Source organism: Salvelinus sp. IW2-2015, linkage group LG10 (genome assembly GCF_002910315.2).
Source record: "Salvelinus sp. IW2-2015 linkage group LG10, ASM291031v2, whole genome shotgun sequence".
Classification (NCBI taxonomy): Eukaryota; Metazoa; Chordata; class Actinopteri; order Salmoniformes; family Salmonidae; genus Salvelinus; species Salvelinus sp. IW2-2015.
The window spans coordinates 2,192,790-2,216,025 of NC_036850.1; the positions used below are offsets into that span (position 1 = coordinate 2,192,790).

Sequence of the window (23,236 nt, forward strand, 5' to 3'; positions counted from 1 at the left end):
CATCAAGCGCAATGAGGAAACTAGCTCTGAGAGGACCACCACAGGAAAGGAAGACCCAGAGTTACCTCTGCTGCAGAGGATAAGTTCACTAGAGTTAACAGCCTCAGAAACAGTTAAGTAACAGACACCTCAACATCAACTGTTCAGAGGAGACTGTGTGAATCAGGCCTGCATGGCTCGAATTGCTGCAAAGAAACCACTACTAAAGGACACCAATAATAATAATAATAATAATAATAATAATAATAAGAGACTTGCTTGGGTCAAGAAACAGAAGGAATGGACATTAGACCGGTAGAAGTCTGTCCTTTGTTCTGATGAGTCTAAATTTGAATATTTTTGGTTCCAACCGCCGTGTCTTTGTGAGACGCAGAGTAGGTGAACAGATTATCTTAGTCCCACTAAGCGCAAACTATCATTTGTTTTTCAACAGGACAATGACCCAACACACCTCCAGGCTGTGTAAGGGCTATTTGACGCAGAAGGAGAGTGATGGAGTGCTGCATCTGATCACCTGGCTTCCACAATCACCCGACCTCAACCCAATTGAAATGGTTTGGGATGGGTTGAACCGCAGAGTGAAGGAAAAGCAGCCAACAAGTGCTCAGCATATGTGGGAACTCCTTCAAGACTGTTGGAAAAGCATTCCAGGTGAAGCTGGTTGTGAGAATGCTAAGAGTGTGCAAAGCTGTCATCAAGGCAAAGGTGGCTACTTTGAAGAATCTAAAATATATTTTGATTTGTTTAACACTTTTTTGGTTACTACATGATTCTATATGTGTTTCATAGTTGTCTTCACTATTATCCTATTATTGTGTGTGTATGTATACATATAAGTAAATGGGAAGCAGGCTTTCACTGATGTTGTTTGCAGGTGCAGTATCCTTTTTTACTGAACCTTTATGTAACTAGACAAGTCAGTTAAGAACAAATTCTTATTTACAATGACGGCCTACACCGGTCAAACTCAGACGGCGCTGGGCCAATTGTGTGCCGCCCTATGTGACTCCCAATCACGGKCGGTTGTGTTTCAGCCTGGATTCGAACCAGGGTGTTTGTAGTGACGCCTCTAGCACTGTGATTCAGTGCCTTAGACCGCTGCACCACTCAGGAGCCCCGATATTCTGACCCTATGCAGCAAGGTCCCACCTACTTTTTAACTCCTTGCAAGTGTGGCTTGTTTGGTGTCTGTTGTGAAGGAATACCACAAGTCAATTACTTGATTGATGAAGGCATGTCATCCAGCAAAGGCAGCAGCGCAGTCATCAACTACATGCACTATTTCTTACCAAACTACGGAGTTGGGGAAACATGTGTGGACCTGAATTGTGATAACTGCAGCGGCCAAAACAAGAACAGGTTTGTGCTCTGGTATTGTGCCTGGCGGACCATGCACAAGCTCCACCACAGTCTGGACCTTCACRTCCTGATCACAGGCCACACCAAGTTTGCCCCCYACTGGTGCTTCGGCCTCATCAAGCAGAGCTACAGAAAGACCAGAGTGAACACTTTGTAAGAGATTGCTGGTGTGGTGAAGAATAGCACTGTGACAGGGGTCAACATCCCACAGCTGGTTGGACTGGAGGATGGTACGGTGCTGGTGGAAAGCTATGGCTGGCAARAACACCTGACTCCGTACTTCAGGCCGCAGTCACAGATCAAGCTGTACCAGCACTTCAGGTGAAAATCATTTTAATTGCATTTTATGAAGTTATTCTTATTATCTAAACTTAGGTCAATTGATGTAAAGTTGTAATGTTTTCTCAATTCTTGTCTAGTTTCCTTTTTTATAGCTTTGATGCTRTGGAGCCTGGTGTTGCGTTCGGACTCAGTCGGGACAAGGTTTCAGCTGTTGCACTGACTCTTTGTTCCCGTACTGACTCTTTGCGCAATAGACTACATGCTAGTTGAATGTAGATATTGAATTAGTAAAAGCCGATAATTGTTATATAGTTTTTCATTCCAGTTCAATTTTGATGAAAGCAGCCCTGAAATGAATGTTGTATTCTTTTATGTTGATAGTGATTTAAATTGGTCCTCATTTTCAGGTTTGAATGAGACAATGTATTCTCCTAAGATTATTGAAAGAATAAAGTTATTATTAATAATACTTGTATGTCTTACACGTGATAAGGAAAGACTAAATGTAATGTGTTTCAGTGCAGATGTGTTTAATATACAATCCAGATAAAGTGTGTAATCACAGAAAATTCCAGAGGATTTGAGAAAAATATCACTGGTCACTAAAACGTGTAACTCATTCATTACATTTACATTTAAGTCATTTAGCAGACGCTCTTATCCAGAGCGACTTACAAATTGGTGCATTCACCTTATGATATCCAGTGGAACAACCACTTTACAATAGTGCATCTAACTCTTTTAAAGGGGGAGGGGGGGTTAGGAGGATTACTTTATCCTATCCTAGGTATTCCTTAAAGAGGTGGGGTTTCAGGTGTCTCCGGAAGGTGGTGATGACTCCGCTGACCTGGCGTCGTGAGGGAGTTTGTTCCACCATTGGGGTGCAGAGCAGCGAACCAGTTTTGACTGGGCTGAGCGGGAACTGTACTTCCTCAGAGGTAGGGAGGCGAGCAGGCCAGAGGTGGATGAACGCAGTGCCCTTGTTTGGGTGTAGGGCCTGATCAGAGCTGAAGGTACGGAGGTGCCGTTCCCCTCACAGCTCCGTAGGCAAGCACCATGGTCTTGTAGCGGATGCGAGCTTCAAACTGGAAGCCAGTGGAGAGAGCGGAGGAGCGGGGTGGACGTGAGAGAACTTGGGAAGGTTGAACACCAGACGGGCTGCGGCGTTCTGGATGAGTTGTAGGGGTTTAATGGCACAGGCAGGGAGCCCAGCAACAGCGAGTTGCAGTAATCCAGACGGGGAGATGACAAGTGCCTGGATTAGGACCTGCGCCGCTTCCTGTGTGAGGGCAGGGTCGTACTCTGCGAATGTTGTAGAGCATGAACCTACAGGAACGGGTCACCGCCTTGATGTGAGTTGAGAACGACAAGGGTGTTGTCAGAGGTTCTTAGCAGCTCTGGGAGGAGGACACAATGGAGTTGTCAACGTGATGGCGAGAATCATGGAACGGGCAGTCCTTCCCGGGAGGAAGAGCAGCTCCGTCTTGCCGAGGTTAGCTTGAAGGTGGTGTCCGTCCATCCACACTGAATATGTCTGCCCAAGAACAGCAGAGATGCGATCGCCACCTGGTTATCAGAGGGGGGAAAGGAGAAGATTAATGTGTGTCGTCTCTGCATAGCAATGATAGGAGAGGCCCATGTGAGGATATGAACAGAGCCAAGTGACTTGGTGTATAGGCGAGAATAGGAGAGGGCCTAGAACAGAGCCCTGGGGACACCAGTGTGAGAGCACGTGGTGCGGAGACAGATTCTCGCACGCCACCTGGTAGGAGCGACCTGTCAGGTAGACGCAATCCAAGCGTGGCGCGCCGGAGAGCCAGCTCGGAGAGGTGGAGAGGAGGATCTGAGTTTTGGAGAGAAAAAAAGAAGGGATACTGGTCTGTAGTTGTTGACATCGGAGGGATCGAGTGTAGGTTTTTTCAGAAGGGGTGCAACTCTCGTCTCTCTTGAAGACGGAAGGACGTAGCCAGCGGTCAAGGATGAGTTGATGAGCGAGGTGAGGTAAGGGAGAAGGTCTCCGGAAATGGTCTGGAGAAGAGAGGAGGGGATAGGGTCAAGCGGGCAGGTTGTTGGGGCCGGCTCGTCACAAGACGCGAGATTTCATCTGGAAGAGAGGGGAGAAAGAGGTCAAAGCACAGGGTAGGGCAGTGTGAGCAGAACCAGCGGTGTCGTTTGACTTAGCAAACGAGGATCGGATGTCGTCGACCTTCTTTTCAAAATGGTTGACGAAGTCATCCGCAGAGAGGGAGGAGGGGGGAGGAGGGGGAGGAGGATTCAGGAGGGAGGAGAAGGTGGCAAAGAGCTTCCTAGGGTTAGAGGCAGATGCTTGGAATTTAGAGTGGTAGAAAGTGGCTTTAGCAGCAGAGACAGAAGAGGAGAATGTAGAGAGGAGGGAGTGAAAGGATGCCAGGTCCGCAGGGAGGCGAGTTTTCCTCCATTTCCGCTCGGCTGCCCGGAGCCCTGTTCTGTGAGCTCGCAGTGAGTCGTCGAGCCACGGAGCAGGAGGGAGGACCGAGCCGGCCTGGAGGATAGGGGACATAGAGAGTCAAAGGATGCAGAAAGGGAGGAGAGGAGGGTTGAGGAGGCAGAATCAGGAGATATGTTGGAGAAGGTTTGAGCAGAGGGAAGAGATGATAGGATGGAAGAGAGAGAGTAGCGGGGGAGAGAGAGCGAAGGTTGGGACGGCGCGATACCATCCGAGTAGGGCAGTGTGGGAAGTGTTAGATGAGAGCGAGAGGGAAAAGGATACAAGGTAGTGGTCGGAGACTTGGAGGGGAGTTGCAGTGAGATTAGTGGAAGAACCACATCTAGTAAAGATGAGGTCAAGCGTATTGCCTGCCTTGTGAGTAGGGGGGAAGGTGAGAGGGTGAGGTCAAAAGAGGAGAGGAGTGGAAAGAAGGAGGCAGAGAGGAATGAGTCAAAGGTAGACGTGGGGAGGTTAAAGTCACCCAGAACTGTGAGAGGTGAGCCATCCTCAGGAAAGGAACTTATCAGGGCTCAAGCTCATTGATGAACTCTCCAAGGAACCTGGAGGGCGATAAATGATAAGGATGTTAAGCTTGAAAGGGCTGGTAACTGTGACAGCATGGAATTCAAAGGAGGCGATAGACAGATGGGTCAGGGGAGAAAGAGAGAATGTCCACTTGGGAGAGATGAGGATCCCAGTGCCACCGCCCCGCTGACCAGAAGCTCTCGGGGTGTGCGAGAACACGTGGGCGAGAGCAGAGCAGTAGGGAGCAGTGTTGTCAGTGGTAATCCATGTTTCCGTCAGTGCCAAGAAGTCGAGGGACTGGAGGGACGCATAGGCTGAGATGAACTCTGCCTTGTTGGCCGCAGATCGGCAGTTCCAGAGGCTGCCGGAGACCTGGAACTCCACGTGGGTCGTGCGGCGCTGGAACCACCAGGTTAGAATGGCAGCGGCCACGCGGTGTGAAGCGTTTGTATGGTCTGTGCAGAGAGGAGAGAAGAGGGATAGACAGACACATAGTTGACAGGCTACAGAAGAGGCTACGCTAATGCAAAGGAGATTAGAATGACAAGTGGACTACACGTCTCGAATGTTCAGGAAGTTAAGCTTACGTTGCAAAAATAAAATAAAATCTTATTGACTAAAATGATATAGTACTGCTGGCGGTGAAGTAGGCTGGCTAGCAGTGGCTACGTTGTTGACTTTGTTTGAACGTGTAGCTGGCTAGGAACCTCTAACTGGCTAGGTAACCTCGACAATTTCTCAAAACTACACAATTATCTTGGATACAAGGACAGCAAAGACAACTATGTAGCTAGCTAACACTACGCTAATCAAGTCGTTCCGTTGTAATGTAAGTTGTAATGTGAGTTTCTACAGTGCTGCTATTCGGTAGAAGTTGGCTAGCTAGCAGTGTTAGCTAGCAGTGTTGACTAGGTAGGAGACGGCAGCGCAGCGGACGAAAATAGCTGGCTAGTTAACCGAATAATTACTCTAACCAACTCTAAGCTACACAATTATCTTAGATACAAAGATAGCAAAGACAACTATGTAGCCAGCTAACACTACACTAATCAAGTCGTTCCGTTGTAATGTAATCGTTTCTCCAGTGCTGCTATGCTGCATTCACAGTTAAAGGGATTTCTATTCTGACTTCAGATTATAAATCCTTWAAAAAAAAAAGTAACACTCAATATGTATGTTTGACTGATTACAATGTGATGTGGTGCTATTATATGTCATAATTTGAAAGGGCTGTTTCTCAGCTTTTAAAATATGTATGTTTTCATAACTGGTTTGACAGCATATTATTTACATTTTAGGTCATGGTCCATAACAATATGACAAATGTAATAAACGCGAACTGTTGTTTTGAGGATGAAATTTCAACCACATGATCAAAGGTAATCCATTTCCAACAAAGACAACTCTTGTATAAAATATTGAATTCCTACCTTTGAAACATCAGATCTTCAACATTATATCCACTATCAGAAATAACAATAGGCTGGGCAACCCCTCGTACTGGAGAATTGGTCTATCTACAGTTATCCCTTTGGTGTTCCATCCAGGGTTTTAACCAAGCCCTACTTAGTTTTATTTGTCACTGACTATTACCAATGCACTATAGTAAGAWTAATTGAGATCTCCACTTAGGTTAACAAATGAAACTGTATGTTGGATTTACGTCTCCAACTTAACCAAAAAGGGAAGCTAAAAAAAAGATTAAGCCAGTGGCTCAGATGGAACTATCCAAGCAGTAGATATCTTTAAATATATCAACCAAACGCAATTCAATATTACTTTTGTAAATCAAGTAAATAGCCTCTTACAAACTATTGTAACGGTTTTTCGTCAACCTTCAATTAAAATGTTTTAACCTTTAACTAGGCAAGTCAGTTCAGAACAAATTCTTATTTACAATGACAGCCTACTGGGGAACAGTGGGTTAACTGCCTTGTTCAGGGGGCAGAATGACAATTCTTAAATAAACCAAATAGCTGCCAGTGTATTCCCATTTTGAACTTTAGGTGACCACTTAACCAAAATTCAGACATTGTTTTTCCATTGGAATTTGGTTGTGCTTTTAGATGTTGAAAGCATAGTGATAATACATTTGGAATTCAACAAACCGTTGCCTGCCTTTTTGAGTGGGTGAATATGTTGTAATCTCATTGATCAATGTCTKAAATAAATATTACTCAATTGTCCATGTTGAAATGACATACTGTTCCCAGTGGGAGAGACTGGCGGACCAAAGCCCTGTTTCCCAGAACCTATTAAACAGTTTTTTTTTTTTTTAAATATAAGTGAAATTGTTGATAGACAATAAAATAACAATTGTTGAACTAAAACAGATAAACATATAGTCACTGTGTAGAAGCCACAATTCTAGAGTATGTTTCAGCCCAATAGCGGCCATGCTAGTTCGTAACAGAATAAGCTACATCGTCATAGCCTCTGTCAAAATTCATAGACTGCTATGGAGGCCAGGACTGACAGTCCATGAACATAAACAAAGGATTATGAAATGCAATTTTTGGGTTATGATAGGCCAGGGTACTCTCTTTCTTTCTCTCTCGACCTGAGCCCTAGGACCATGCCTCAGGACTACCTGGCATGATGACTCCTAGCTGTCCCCAGTCCACCTGGCCGTGCTGCTGCTCCAGTTTCAACTGTTCTGCCTGTGGCTATGGAACCCTGACCTGTCTGGGACAGTGCTACCTGTCCCAGACCTGCTGTTTTCAACTCTCTAGAGACAGCAGGAGCGGTAGAGATACTCTTAATGATCGGCTATGAAAAGCCAACTGACATTTACTCCTGAGGTGCTGACTTGCTGCACCCTCGACAACTACTGTGATTATTATTATTTGACCCTGCTGGTCATTTATGAACATCTTGGCCATGTTGTTATAATCTCCACCCGGCACAGCCAGAAGAGGACTGGCCACCCCTCATAGCCTGGTTCCTCTCTAGGTGTTTGCCTTCCTAGGGAGTTTTTCCTAGCCCCCGTGCTTCTACACCTGCATTGCTTGCTGTTTGGGGTTTTAGGAGATATCAGCTGATGTAAGAAGGGCTATATAAATAAATGTGATTTGATACAACTAAACAGAATAGTGCTAGGCTTAAAGAGGGCATTTATATTCCGAATGTCAAATCAGCATGTTATATCAATTATGTTTGCGTTGCACGGATATGATCCATTGTAAAAACCATCATGTGGGAAACCAGGCCCAGGACGTTAACGATAATCYGTCCACTTTACGATTTTTATATCAATGATAAACTGACATCAACTATCCAAGCACTTTTACACACACACAATAAATATATGGACACTTCATTCCTTAAAAGCTTCTGTATTCCAGTCCAATAAAACAATTCCAATAATCACATAGGGAAAAAACAAAACATTTTAAACATTTTGTTGTACTAAGGCTTGACAGAGTAAGCCTGTTTCAAGAAAACTATTTTCTCTGCAAGGGAAGATATTTTTGTATTTATACAGTCACAAATACGATCAGAGCCTAAAAATATATTCATTCTAACCACTTAAACCGTACTAACTTCTCAGCATTTAAACTCAACTACTAAACTCAAATCAACCCCATGTGCTCATRGCTTCTCCTTGCCTTCTGATGTGGAATTTTCAATAAAAAGCATTTCACTAATGCTTTAGCCATTGCCTATTAGATCGTTTAAAATCTGCAGGAAAACCATGAGGTTGTGATTAGGCAACAAAACATTTCAGAATTTACCAACACCATAACCAAATAGAATGTTCCATTGTTGTCCTGCAGCTCATTATTTAAAAAATATATATAATTGTCACTACCAAAAGATACAAATTTGACAAACTGAATTGGCAAATCCCTGTCTTAAAATGACAAAATGCTTCCAAATTCAGAAGTTAAAATTTGGCCAAAAGGGTTGGACAATTCAATAAAATGTTACGTTTTATATTCAAAATAATGATGTTACATATTTACAATTACACTTTTATTTTTTTCACAAGCTAACAAAATAAAACGGCAGTTGTGATGCATGACATTTGAAATGTCCCATTTTGGTTTGATATTATGATAAATTTTTATGAATAATGTCTAATCTTCTTTGAGGAAAGTTAAGATMAACTATATTCAGAGTTGAGAGTGAAATATAAATAAAAATTAAGCAAGTGTGCTGTCATTTGAACAATCAAATCTTTGGATCATGAAAATATATTCATGAAGTAAAGCATTTCTTTGAGTGTAGAGCAAGCTCAAAGATTTGTCAGTGGAAAAAAACATTTCAGTACCTTGCTTGGAAGGGTCACTTACGGCCAAATCAGTTTATCATACCATTTGAATAATCCCTGGATTTTGCGAAGGCGACTAATGTTGAATAAAACTTGGATCAAAACAAGTCTATACAAAAGTTAAAGTAATTGGCCGATAGTTTTACTGTTTTAGTACTGCACATTTTCAATGCACATTGGAACATTGAATGAAGTTCCTCTATAAATTCTTTGTATTATACTCAACCAGCAGAGGGGGACATAGATCCTTATTTTGGTTAATCAGCTCACAGTGCTGTGTCTACAACACTTTCCTTGTGTATGAGTCTAAGCGCATTCCTCAAAATACCCCACCAAAAGAACAAACTGTTTTTGGCTGAGCAACAAGCCGATTAAAGTTTTTAAAATTAATATCTGAGACACAAAGAGAAGCCTTTTTGATTGAACCTGGGTTGAAGCCTTTSACAGTACACTCCAAAATCCTGGGGCAAAAATTAGAGGGGGGAAAAGCAGTCTAATTTGACAAGGAATTTGTGGACAAAGTGGYATTGCCAAATCTGTGCAAAGAACTCAGATGAAAGGAAATCGGTGAAAAAAAGCTATTGTTAATTCAGTTCCCGTAGAGACTGMTTACTTCACTAGGTTTATTGTGCAAGTCATTCCCCAGTCCCACAGAACATGACAGAACAAGTAAAAGTCGATTTCAGGTGAGCACAGCATTGCAAAACCTAACAAAATGGACACCCTGCCCTTCACTCATGCAACGGTCTTCTGACCTCAGAGTGTGTGGGGCAATGCCAAATGATTGAAGTCTGAATACAGGACTTGAAAGGATGATCGTTGTAATCATTAGGGGAGAAAAGTGTGACAGAGATGGTGCTCTAAGCTTTTGCAATGAGGGACTTACATGGGTCAATGAGTGCAACTTTAACAAATGGGACCCAGATGCATTTACTATAAACTGAAGGCTCATGACTTTGAGCGTTAGCTCCCAAGTAGGGCTGTTACAGTGACCGTATTACCGTCACACCGGTGGTGGTGGTCACGAGTCTGACCGCAGTCAAATTCCATGTGACCGTTTAGTCACAGTAACTAGGCTTCTCCAAACTCAGAGTGCTGCTGATCGTTAGTAGCCTACCAAACTTGCTAACTGCCTGGTAATCAGCACTCTMTTGTCCCTCTAATCACTGACATCAATGCAAATGTGTTCYAAAATCTAATCAAACACTTCATGAGAGCCCATGGGCTCATGTTGCACAACATTTCTTTAGGCTACGCAGTTGCCTAAAAAGAGGAACTCATCAGCTCGGCCTAATATATTTATTTCTCAACTTTCCCAATATTAAGCACATTGCTACACTTCACAACAGGAGTATAGCCTACCTGGCTGGCATGAAAATGATGAAAAATCTTTTGATAAGGTTTGTATCATAGCTAAAAAGTGGCCAAATAACTTCTTAAAATGAAGCCTAACTTTACATAGAGCCTAACTGGCATACATCMGCTTTACAATAAAAAAATGCACCTTTATATAATGCATTACATGRATAAATCACATTTGCGGTCACATCTGAGAAGTGTTTTCCTGCATATGGATTGCATTTTGGAACATTCACACCTATAGCCTACTACAGTGTGAGAATTGCTGCACTTACAAATGTGAAGAACAATTTTGAATAGAATAGATCAACTTTTGTACTATGGYAGATTGTCAATCTACTTAGGCTAGTGCTTTTGCTGTTCGTTAGGCCTACTCATCTTGTTGGCTGACAAACAGTAAAATATGGACAGTTTTAACATCTTTAATATGCGCCTCAGAATTCGATAAGAGGGACATGCGCAGCTGCGTCCCTGTTGTGTCCGTCTTCACTTGTAGCCTACTTCGGGGCTGAGATGCATGTGAGAAGGACCCGATCACATGACGGGCATTGGCTAATAAGAATTGAGATAGAGAGCCATGTGAGTGAGAGGTGCGTCAGAGCACGGCTGCCAGGAGAATTATAATTATTATATTCAGGACACAACGGCCACTTTGGCCACAAATGGCACGGATTTGTTTTAGGGGGCATTACGACCACACAAMGGGGATGCCGTTAGYAAATTCGAGGCCTYGTGAGATTATTATCAAGTGCTTGTCAAATTATGAATGAGAGACTGATGAAGTGTGTGCAGCCTGCACAAGAAACAAAGCAGAGCTCTTGGATTTCATGAGACTTAAAATCATTAGTCACTTCATGCAGCCTAAAATCTAAACATATCACAACTAAAYTTGCATAAATAAGTAAATTAAGCATTTAGGAGGACCTGTTTCTTTGTTAACCGCTCAACASAGAATAGCCGCATGTGTGCACTCTCGGTAACGGTTTGGAGAAAATATCCTTTCTATTTTATTCAGCCACATTCAAATGTATTCTTCATACTATAAAATAATGCCACAGAATTCTAAAGAAACTTGTCTGCTAAATGAACTAGTGCAGCCCACAGCCATTTGACATGTCCTTGTTAGACTCTGATCTGGCTAACTCAGAGTACGCTATTCTGTTCTTCTGAAAGACTACATTTTCTTCATATTTGTTTTTTTAAACTGGTTAAAATAAATAATGGTTTATTGTGATGTGTAGGCTATATTAAATGTTTTATTAGAGTTGTGATTAAATGTAGATGTTCCAAAGGTCTGAATCAGTGGCTTGTAGGCTGTGTGTTGAAGCCAGGAGATGCTAAATGTGTTTATGTTAATTAATTGTAAATTACTTTGAGACCGGCAAGTTACTTGCTTGACAATCACCGGCTGACAAAATACTACCAAGCATGGTTGGTAGATGCTTTCACATCACTCAAGATGGCTGTTGAGTGTCTCGTCTCTTGCGTTGCCTGAGCGTTGAAAGACCAAGGGATCGAACAGCATGAATATGGGCATTTGGGCTCAGGTTTGTTTTGGTTCAGAAAGGGAGAAGAGGCGGTTTTGAACAGAAGGTCAGCAGAAGAGACATGACAGAAAGTGTAGGGAGAAATAATGAGGGTTAAGATACAAAATCGTGGGAAAGTTTTGTGGGGTCGCTAAGCGGTCTTCTTGACCACGTGGATGAAGTAGCAGGGGGCCTGGCTCTGGCCGGGGGTGTAGGTCTTGAAGTCGCCGTAGACACTGTGCTCACACTTCCCGTGGAAGGCTCCCTCCAGGATCTCTTTGAAGTTGTCAATACGGTGAGGGTAATAGGACAGGCGGAATTTGCTGCGGGAACACAGACACYAGGCATAAAATGTGGGATCACACTTACTCTCCTAGCCAACAAGAACAAATTTAACAAAAATAAAATGAAATTAAGATTTTAAAACGTCAATGTAAAATAATACTGAACTAAATTATGAATTTGGTTGGAGGCAAGTAATCTCGTTTACTGGGTCATTTATCTCACATGTGGTAAGTTGCAAGTGCCTACTGGGTAAAAATAGCCATTCAACATGTTTTGAAAAGAGAAAACAGAACATTGCGCTCCATTGCAAAGGTGMAAGGTTGTCAATATATTTGACCGCATTTTAATGTGCTCATGACAAGTTTTACAATGCATTATGAATACATCTTAATGCTAATGATATAAGTAGTTGTACCTGAGTTCGGGGAAACTCTGTGGGCCCTCTGGCACCTGTACGGTGTAGTCCAGGGTGATCATGTGAGGCTTGTTGTCGACCCACAGCACAGAGGTGGTGATGTCCTGAGTAAGATCACTCTGAAAAATGACAGGCACACACACACACCATGGTGGTTAGCCACAAAACAGTATGGATAAGGACATGCATACAGCATAATACCGAGGCATGATGCAAACACTAGCATGTAAGAGAACTCATTACATTTTATTATGACTACAGTATATTGATGTAAAATAGTACAGAAGATAACTGTAACCCTTCAATGGCCAATATAGGGACATAAACAAAATGTTGATAGCAAGGTGGTACTGCTAACTAATCACATAAAAATAAGGAAGCTGTTGCTATGGATCTACAGGACGTTGGGCGCTGACATGGACTTTTTCCATAAGTGGGGGGAATTTGCTTAAGGACTGTTTACCTGGCCGTATTCATAGGCTGCACTTTACCAGACTTTAAGAACGAGTGAGTAACTTTGAAAGCAAGTGCATACATTTTTAAGCAGGCCTAAGAAATAAAATCATTGTAGATCCCAGTCTACTTCTATCAGGGCATTGAGTTCAATGAAATCGGCATCTACTTTTCTGCACTCTCTCTGAAATTGTTTTCATTGCAAAGAAGACAATATCCGGCAGGCTTTAGGGAGATTTATGCCTAAAGGTCATCTGCTGGCCATTTTTGGCAGGAATATCATCCCCATAAATTACTGTGTCCGAATGACTTCTTCCTCAAGCAGTAAATGCACTGATAGCACTCCCACATAGGCCAGTGGTTCTCAACCTACTTTAGGTTACTCAACCCCCAGTACCCCCTCATGTGATCCAGAGTGGCYAAGCGGTCTAAGGCACTGCATCTCAGTGCTAGAGGCATCACTACAGACTCTGGTTCGATTCCAGGCTGTATCACAACCGGCCATGATTGGGAGTCCCATAGGGCGGCGCACAATTGGCCCAGCATCGTCCGGGTTAGGGTTTCGCCGAGCTAGGCCGTCATTGTTAAATAAGAATTAGTTCTTAACTGACTTGCCGAGTTAAATAAATAAAATAAAAATATATGTGCAACTGATGCAGAGGCATTTATGATTCTTCAAGTACATCCGGTGGATAGGCCAGGGGTACTAGTATCCAAGGTTGAGAACCGCCGACATAGGCTTTCACCGACCAAACACTTACCTTTTAAACCCAGACATCTTCWGTTTCTTGCACTTCATAATTCTCGTGAAAAACTAAGTAACATTTCCTCACTTTTATATTTCCCTGAGCAACAAGGCTCGGCATAAACTGTATTAAAATCAGAATGGCAATGTGGGCTAGTGATTGCGTAAGTGGTGCAATAGCACTTTACCTTGGAAACTATTCCAAGAGATATGTCTATTTTGAAGGGAGTGAAAGTTTACAGATAMGATTCCCTTGGAATATTGCAGCTTTAGTATCCATGTTGTGATTATTATTGTTTCCCCTTGCCATGCGGTCACTATACATACACACAGTACCAGTCAAAAGTTTGGACATACCTACTCATTCAAGGGTTTTTCTTTATTTTTACTATTTTCTAAATTATAGAATAATAGTGATATAAAAATTATGAAATAACACATGGAATCATGTAGTAACCAGAAAAGTGTTAAACAAAACAAAAAAGATTTTATATTCTTCAAAGTAACCACTCTTTGCCTTAATGCCAAGCGTGTGCAAAGCTGTCATCCTCTCCACCAGCTTCACCTGGAATGCTTTCCCAACCATCTTCAAGGACTTCCCACATATGCATATACTTGTTGGATGCTTTTCCTTTAATCTGCGGTCCAACTCATCCCAGACCATCTCAATTGGGTTGAGGTCGGGTGATTGTGGAGGCCAGGTCATATGATCCAGCACTCCATCACACACATCCTTGGTCAAATAGCCCTTACACAGCCTGGAGGTGTGTTGGGTCATTGTCCTATTGAAAAACAAATGATAGTCCCACAATGCGCAATCCAGATGGGACAGTGTATCACTGCAGAATGCTGTGGTAGCCATGCTGGTTAAGTGTGCCTTGAATTCTAAATGAATCAGTGTCACAAGCAAAGCACCCTGACAACATCACACCGCCTCCATGATTCACAGTGGGAACAACACATGGGGAGATCATCCGTTCACCTACTCTGCGTCTCAGACACGGTGGTGGGAACCAAAAATCTAACAAATGGACTCAGATTTCCACTGGTCTAAATGGCCCCTACTCATGTTTCTTGGCCCAAGCAAGTCTCTACTTATTGGTGTCCTTTAGTGGTGGTTTCTTTGCAGCAATTTGACCATGAAGGCCTGATTCACAGTCTCATCTGAACAGTTGATGTTGAGATGTGTCTGTTACTTGAACTCTGAAGCATTTACTTGGGCTGCAAGCCGAGGTGCAACGTATCCTCTGTACCAGCGGTAACTCTGGGTCTTCCTTTCCTGTGGCGGTCCTCATGAGAGCCAGTTTCATCATAGCACTTGATGGTTTTTGCAACTGCACTTGAAGAAACTTTCAAAGTTCTTGAAATGAATTGACTGACCTTCWRGTCTTAAAGTAATGGTCATTTCCCTTTGCTTATTTAAGCTGTAAATGCCATAATATGGACATGGTTTTTTACCAAATAGAGCTATCTTCTGTATACCACCCCATACCTTGTCACAAGGATTGTCACAAGAATTGTCTCAAACGATCAAAAAGATAAGACAATACCGTGCAGCCGTCTTCATCAACCTGGCCAAGGATCGACTGTCAATCACGGCATTCTTATCGGCAGACTCAACAGCCTTGGTGTCTCAAATGACTGCCTCGCCTGGTTCACCAACTACTTCTCAGATAGAGTTCAGTGTGTCAAATCGGCGGGCCTGTTTGGACCTCTGGCAGTTTCTTTGGGGGTGCCACAGGGTTCAATTCTCGGGCCGACTCTTCTCTGTATAGATCAATGAGGTCGCTCCTGCTGCTGGTGATTATCTGATCCACCTRTACGCAGACAACACCAATCTGTATACTTCTGGCCCTTCTTTGGACACTTAAACCTCCAGACGAGCTTCAATGCCATACAACAGTCCTTCCGTGGCCTTCAACTGCTCTTAAATGCTAGTAAAACTAACTTAACAAGGCACACCTCTATTTTTTGAAATGTTTTTCCAGGTCACTACCTCWTTAAGCTGGTTGAGATGATGTAAAGAGTTTGCAAAGCTGTCATCAATGCAAAGGGTGGCTACTTTGAAAAATCTACACTTTTTGGTTACTACATGATTCCATATGTGTTATTTCATAGTTTTGATGTCTTCACAATTACAATGTAGAAAATAGTAAAAATAAAGATAAACCTTGGAATGAGTAGGTGTGTCCAAACTTTTGACTGGTACTGTATATATATATTTTATACACTGGATAGGTTCAGTGAAACGTGTCGTTTTACAGGGTCAGCCATAGTAGTACAGCACTCCTGGAGCAAATTAGGGTTAAGTGCTTTGCTCAAGGGCACATAAACAGATTTTTCACCTTGACGGTGATACATGCCATCCCCCCCAAAACAACAAATTAACTAAATAAAAGGGTAGGTAACTTGATAGAGAGATTAGATGGAAGAACGGAATGGTTGGTCAGGACAGAGCGACAAACTAATACGATGGACAGATGGATTGACATAGACGAATAGATATGCCAACCACTGCCGATACGTATTGTAGTATCTGAATGCAACGTACCTCAAACGGTTTTTATTTTTTGTACCTTGTAGTAGATGTTCTTGCCCTGGGGCGCTCGGCCTGTCTCCAGAATATAGTCGTAGTTACGGTGGTCGATGATTAGGATTCCCCCGGGTCTCACCATGCTGGCGATATTCTGCAGGGCTAACTTCTGATCACTCTGGTCCCCTGGGATAGACAAARATCGATACATCTGAACCACAAAACAATCAATATACCGTTCCTGCCAAAAAATATATATAATACATTTTATCTTTCAAGACACTCAAGGACATCTTACATTAAAAGTAGGTCTACATAAAATCAAATTTTAATTTGTCACATGCACCGAATACAACAGGTGAAAACCTTACCGTGAAATGCTTACTTACAAGCCCTTAACCAACAATGCAGTTAAAGAAAATATTTACTAAATAAACACGTTTTCTTTGGTTTAGGGTAAGGGTTTGGGTTGGGGGGGGAAACATAAGAAACTGTTAAGGCACTGAAGGAAGGGTAGACAGAGTCAATCATGGACCATAGGCTATAGGCTTTCTTGAAGAGGTGTTTTTTTAAATGAGAGGACTGTCTCTGCATGTCYTATGTGTGGGGAGTGCATTACTTGTATACTGTTACTAGCACTTACAGTTACTAGCACTTATACTGTTATAACGGAACTATCAATTATTACTTGCAAGGTCAGATATCATCCCGGTCCTGCAAAGCTACACAATGTGCAGGCTTTCGTTCCAGCCCAACACAGAGAAGGGACAATAATAAAGTACCAAGATCTTCAAAGAATACACAAATAAGTTACTTGCGGGTCCAAAATCAGTTAGGTAATGACAATACTGGCTGCCTGCCCCTCACCTTTGAAGTCTGGCAAGTGAGCGAAGGAGTTCCCCAGGCAGATGACTGCATCAAACCCATTCCCTGGCTTCTGCACATCTTCTGTTAGCGTCAGCCAGTTGGCCTCTTCGATCACTGGAGGAGGGTAAGGAAAAAGAGGAACAAAATTAAGAAATTTTATTTAGGTCTAGAGTATTTTCTTCGACATCTTCCCTCCTAGTTTAATACCAATTAGGAAAGCTGAGGAATTGTGTTAGCTCTGCCTAAGCTTTCGCTCAGCGGGCTAACAAATAGAGATAACCGTTAAATCAGTTAGCCGCCAAAAATACATTTTACCGGTCATGCTTATTGGTCTATAGGGTCATTTGCATAATTGTGTGGAGTTAAACTGCAGCGTGTGTATGTTCGTTAGTCATCAAGCATCTTATCACACACCCACAGCATACAGAGCCTATCACCTGTCAGACAGCACAAGAGTAGCTCCTCAAAAAGTCTGTAGGCMACTGGAGTGAAACCTGCTTTTGTAAGCCCAGTTATTGCACAACAAATAACAATTCTCAAATCAAACTTTGTCACATTGTTATGGATTTTATGAATAATGACTAAATGATGTATACATTTAACGTAGAACTATAACTAAAACTACCCTGTCATTGTATGGTTGTATGAAATGTARTAGAATCATACCTCTATAWATCTGATGTGTGRAGTTTTAGTCAGAATTAGGACAAGGACTTTTTGTTCCTTTTTAGTATGTAAGCAGGGTGCAAGTGTGAGACAATGTATGAGATAAGAGGAGCTATCGACAGACAAGCTCTACTACTGTGTTCCTTACAGGACATTCTGTCCTCACCCAGGGAGGGGAGAGACAATCTACTACAAGRCCAAGGTATAACAGGTGGCAGACAATYTATGACAGGAAGACTTGTGAACTATGTTGCCATTGTATCRGAGAGGGACATTTATGACGAAATGTGAGGTATATAGACCAGTGTACAGGAAATGATAGGCAGAACSTTCCCGTAAWTAAACATTTGACTTTTGTAGACTGGGCCTRRGTCTATTTTTATTTCTATCAGTATCTTACAAATCCTYATATAGCAGACMGAGTKATTTAATTGAATTGGTTAAAYAACATGYGAACTTAATTCTCCTWACACACATGCACTGAATACAACAGGTGTAGACCTTACCGTGAAAGAACAACTCTTTCTTGAACTGCACTGCTTTAAAATGATAAATTAACACAATAAAATAACAACAAAGAGGCTATAAACGATTCTAAACACAATCACGTGTTAAAAACTTGCGACCACGATTAAAAAGGAGCCCTTTTTTATTTCTGAACTCTGAATTAAAGCACACCTCCCATTCACCATTCAGGTGTATAGGCTATAGCCTGCCTACCGTTGACTATCAAAGTGTCACCCACCACTCTGCAATGTGATCTTGAAGTAGAATTGTTTGAAACCTGAATGTTTTACTTTACTTCAAATAATGAGGCATGTCTTACCTTACAAAAATCCACCCGTAGAAATGTGGATGCAATTATTTTACAAGACTTCCTCATGCCATTAACAGCATTTCTCTCCTGTTCTYCATATCAACTTTCTTTCGTTGTCCAGAAGCCAAAATCCTAGTCATATTGACAACACATTATAGTTCTTGCTTTTAGATTCCCCCTCTTTCTAAGTTTTTAACCTTGGTCATAACTGCTAATATTAGGTTAAGAACGGTGTTTTACGCAAATTGCCTTTTGGCAAATGTTTGAAAAGTGAGTTTTATTAGCTGCTTCATTACAGGACTTGCATGTCCAATAATAGGCTATAGCCTTTTGAACAGTAAGACGATAGGCGTGCTATTGTTGCATGTTTCCATTAAGCTCTTAATGAAAAATGTCCTGTCCTTGTACGCATGCTTAGTATCAGAAAGGAACAGGCAAAGCGAGAAGTTTCACTCTCGCCAAAAATCTGTCCAAAACAAACAGGTATTATTTTGGGCCTAAGCTTGTCGCCTGCCCTCCCACCTTGGGCCGACTCCCATCGTTAGGGCGGAAACATAAGCATCTCATCATTATATARAGATCTCTAATAGTATTTTCTGTTGGTCACCTCATTTTACTGTTTTGATTTTCTTTTTACTGTTTGTTGACCGGTAAAATGAAGGTTAGTTAGTCAGTCAGGCGGCAGCAAGATTGACCGAAATGTGCATCCCTACTAACAAAGCATTGTTGCGCACAGGAGAAGCKGATTTGAATCTGTCAGACACACCCTCACTACTCACCCCACTGGTCAAAGGCACGCTCTTTTCTRCTCTCCCACCTTTCCTTCAGGGCGTACTTGAGCATTTTGTCGCTGGCGTCCACGCTCGTCATCTTAAATCCCTCCTCCACRAACATGATGGAGTCCACGCTGCAATAAATCAAAACCATTGCCGTTGGGTTGTGAACAAATTATTTGCTTATCTAACCTTCAAGGAGAAGTTCAGGTGTGGAAATTGTTGTAGAAACACATAACGATAAACATTCCACATTTGGCAGTAACAAAACCACATAGGCCTATATGAAGTTGCCTAGCTTTGTCCTAAACTAAGCTAGCGTCAGCTACCTAGTCCCTAAATGGTCCTAGGCTAAACTATCACTGCTTTTGTTGGGTGTGTCACTCATTTCAGTGTGTTGCTAAGGTTAAGGGCAAACAGTCTGGTTGACGGAAAAATGGATAACAAACACCTTACAAATGATGACCAAAATGTATAGTGACACCTGCAACAGGTTTGTTAAAGCCAATGCTCATACATTTTAGTGGACAGCGAACACACTATAGAAACATTTGTGAATGGGGTGGACCTGTGGTCAAGCTTTTGCTGAGCTGGCAGTCAGTGTGCCAATRATTTCCATAGTAGACCATTGCGACAAATCGAAACAGCATTGGCAGTTAAATGAGTCACACTCACCGAATCATCGGTTGAGAAGAGGGATTTAGTACTCAGAGAGCAAGAGTATATAAGTGGATCCAATGACAAAACAACTAGATGGTTTGCTATGGCAGAACATTCCAAAAGCCCCAAATAGCATATAGCACGGACACTCCMAAATAATCCCATTCCACCAGCCATGTTTACTATGGGAGATACCAGGGCACACTTGCGAGGGTGCAGCCAAACTCAAAATGTCTACTGCACTACTCTGCCGGTATGTTCATATGACCATGGATTTCTCCTTGGAAATGAGGATAATTCTAKAACTGCCACACGGTTCGCTATGCGAATTAGGACGTGTGTTAGGGCCATAACTCAAATTAGCTCAGTAGAAGAGTACACCAGATAGTGACTACTGTACAAACCAACCGGATATCAAGTGTAGCAATGATACAATGATTAGGCTAACACATTGTCTGGACTTAGCCAGTCAAAATCTTTTCCAATTCATCTACTTACTAATCATGGATTTCAGAGGCCCCGTGGTCAGTGCTACTGCAGTTGACGAGACATGTGAAAAGACAATCAACTCCTCTTGTTAAATTCAATGCAATAGATTTAAGTTATTTACTTCATTGCACAATGGCAAAGTGTTTCCTATACAATATACACAACCCTGACACTTATGTAGGCGTTTGCATTGGCGATCTTTGCCAATGCAATATCCCTTTGTTTCAAATAATCTATCTATAATCTAATAATCTATAATCTATCCAACAATGGCGACATAACCGAATGCAAGAAGTTTACAATGTTTGGAAAAACATGTTGATGACTAGGCAGCTTCCCAGATTATTTGACCTCCAAAAACAGATACACACCATCTGTGTGAAGGAAAACCAGTCAAAACACACCACWATCCGGCCAATATTGGTGCAAAGCACGGAGTCACTTTTGCCCAGTAKACACCCTTACAGAAGGTTTAGATGGGCTATTCTTTGGACATTTCCAACTTGATGTGCTGGACAGGCTATTCCAACCTGTACTTTTTTCATGGGTGTGAGCAGCCCTATCTGCCCAACCAATCTGAAAACAGCTCCACATTTTACCCCTGCATGAGTGAACATTTGGTATGTGGCAAAACGTTTCATCAGCATTGAAGTGGTACAGCTAAAAGGAGCTGCTAAAAGTAAAGTAACTACAGTGGACGGCAACCTGCTGTTTCTTTTTTGTTATTTCGGAGAACATCTTTTAGTCTTTTTAAGAGTTATGTTTCATAACTTAAACGTGCAGGTAGTGCTTATAAATCTGTAGACRATGCCCTGAATAGGGACCCATAATGAAAACAAACATCTCTTCACAGGTAGCAAGTTGGTCCATATTGTGTAAGAAAACAATACACCAATTTACTATATTAAATCAAGATGTATGCTTTATGCCTTCTAGGTGTAATCCAAAACTGCTGACAGGGCTATTATGATAGTAAACACTAGTAGGTATCAAGGTATGTAAACATGTACACCATGCTTTCTGAAGTGACCCAATGGCAGCAGTTTGCAACTGAGCATTTGTTGGTAATATCTAGGGAAATAAATGTATGCCACATTGGGTTCCATTCACACAGTCTTTTGAGCTAATCCATATCCAAAACAAATCCAGTGTTGAGTAAATGTGGGAACGGTTAATTTGGGTGAAATTCGTAAATTGCAGTTCAACGCTGAGCAGATTTCCTTAAAAATTCCTACATTTCCGCAGAATAAATGTGGCTTTTCATTCGTTAGAGGCTGTCCTATCTAGCCAATACACACGACGTTTATTTTGTGGAAGCGTAAATTGCATAAAAAGCAGGTGGTAACTAATGGAATATTTCAGCAACTGCAATCAAGGCCTAGCCAAACGCTAGACACTAAAGAGACGATGCTACAAGCAATACGAACCACACGTAAATCTGAAAGGTTTTTTTTAGAGCTCGATGTGTTAGGTGCTTATTATAGGGATGTTTGCAGTGGCCTATGAGGGCCCACAAGCTGTTGTGTACGGATAAATGTATAGTTCAGAAATACTAGCTGTATCGGTGACATGCCTACCCTGTGCCGCAGGCAACATCCAGTATCCTTTGCACATCGTGCTGTTTTAGCAGGGACACCACCCAGCTTTTGTATTCTTCCGTTCTACTCCGCGTGTCTCCGATGTACAGCTGCCAGACCTTTGCTGCTTTTCCGTCGGCATATTGATCAGGAAGCCCCACGGAAGCAACGCCGAGAGAACGCGTCCGAAAAACACTGTCGACTGACATTCTGTATCTTCAGGGATCACACTGACTGCTACTTTGTGCAGAAATATCCAATTCTAGACTACTGGAATATTTATGAAAATAGTGAGGCACGTAATTATATATTGGATATCCGTATTTTTATATCTAGCCTTTCGCCAAGGCTAAGTCTTAACGGTGTTATTATTATTTATACTAGCTAGAGATAAACTGGAAGCGAAACTTTAGCCCAATGAGACTCCTGTATACTCACGCCTTCTTTCTGATTGGACACGGCGCAGTCCTCAGGTCAACATTGAGGAGTTCAATTAATGTCCGGCCATCTCCTGGTGTTGGTGAAGCGGGTTAGCATTGATTGCATTCGATTTGGAACCGGGCTGCCACTTTTCAAATGCAAAAAGTAATGCTTTTTATTTAAAAAAAGGGTTTATCTGCCTTAATGAAAACAAGTTTGAAAATGTGGAGATATATTTTATGGAAAAGAGATGTATTTTTATGAAGGAAGCATAATTTTGCCTTGTTGACACGTCTGAGAGGCTCAGATTACTGTTCGATTTGAGGAGGCGCTCCTCACTCACCGCTGTTCATGTCGCGGGCCATATCCCGGTGCACTGCGGCACAGGTTAATAGAACTCCCTCAATCGTATGAGATGATGAAACATGGATCAAAATTCTCCGCCKTAAATCTAGTGTTTCATGAGTTGTATGAATGTAAAACAGATGTTGAGGCCGCTGAATGAAATATGTGGTTAATGTTGAATTTAAGTGAAACATTTATTTGTAGCCTATTATAGTTCTAAGCAGTTAACAATACAATTGCAATCAAGAACTGATGCTACAAGTAATTTTTCAAAGTCCACAATACACAAACTATGTAGGCCTAACCACTATCAAACGTTTTCAATTACACCATTTGTCTATTTGATGTGTTTTTATTTTATTAGTCTGCAAAAATTTACAGCACAACATTAAATTGTTTA

At 41.9% G+C, this 23,236-nt stretch overlaps 1 protein-coding gene across 1 annotated transcript; it reads right to left on the reverse strand.

Annotated features, from left to right (window-relative positions):
- Positions 1-11,242: 11,242 nt before the first annotated feature.
- gnmt (glycine N-methyltransferase) lies at positions 11,243-22,469 on the reverse strand. Its single transcript, XM_023995105.2, has 6 exons — positions 22,072-22,469; positions 19,352-19,479; positions 17,090-17,203; positions 16,266-16,408; positions 12,492-12,610; positions 11,243-12,114 (listed from the first exon to the last, which is right to left on the reverse strand). The coding sequence occupies exons 1-6, from the start codon at positions 22,278-22,280 to the stop codon at positions 11,943-11,945; spliced, it is 885 nt and encodes a 294-aa protein (XP_023850873.1). The 5' UTR covers positions 22,281-22,469; the 3' UTR covers positions 11,243-11,942.
- Positions 22,470-23,236: the final 767 nt, after the last annotated feature.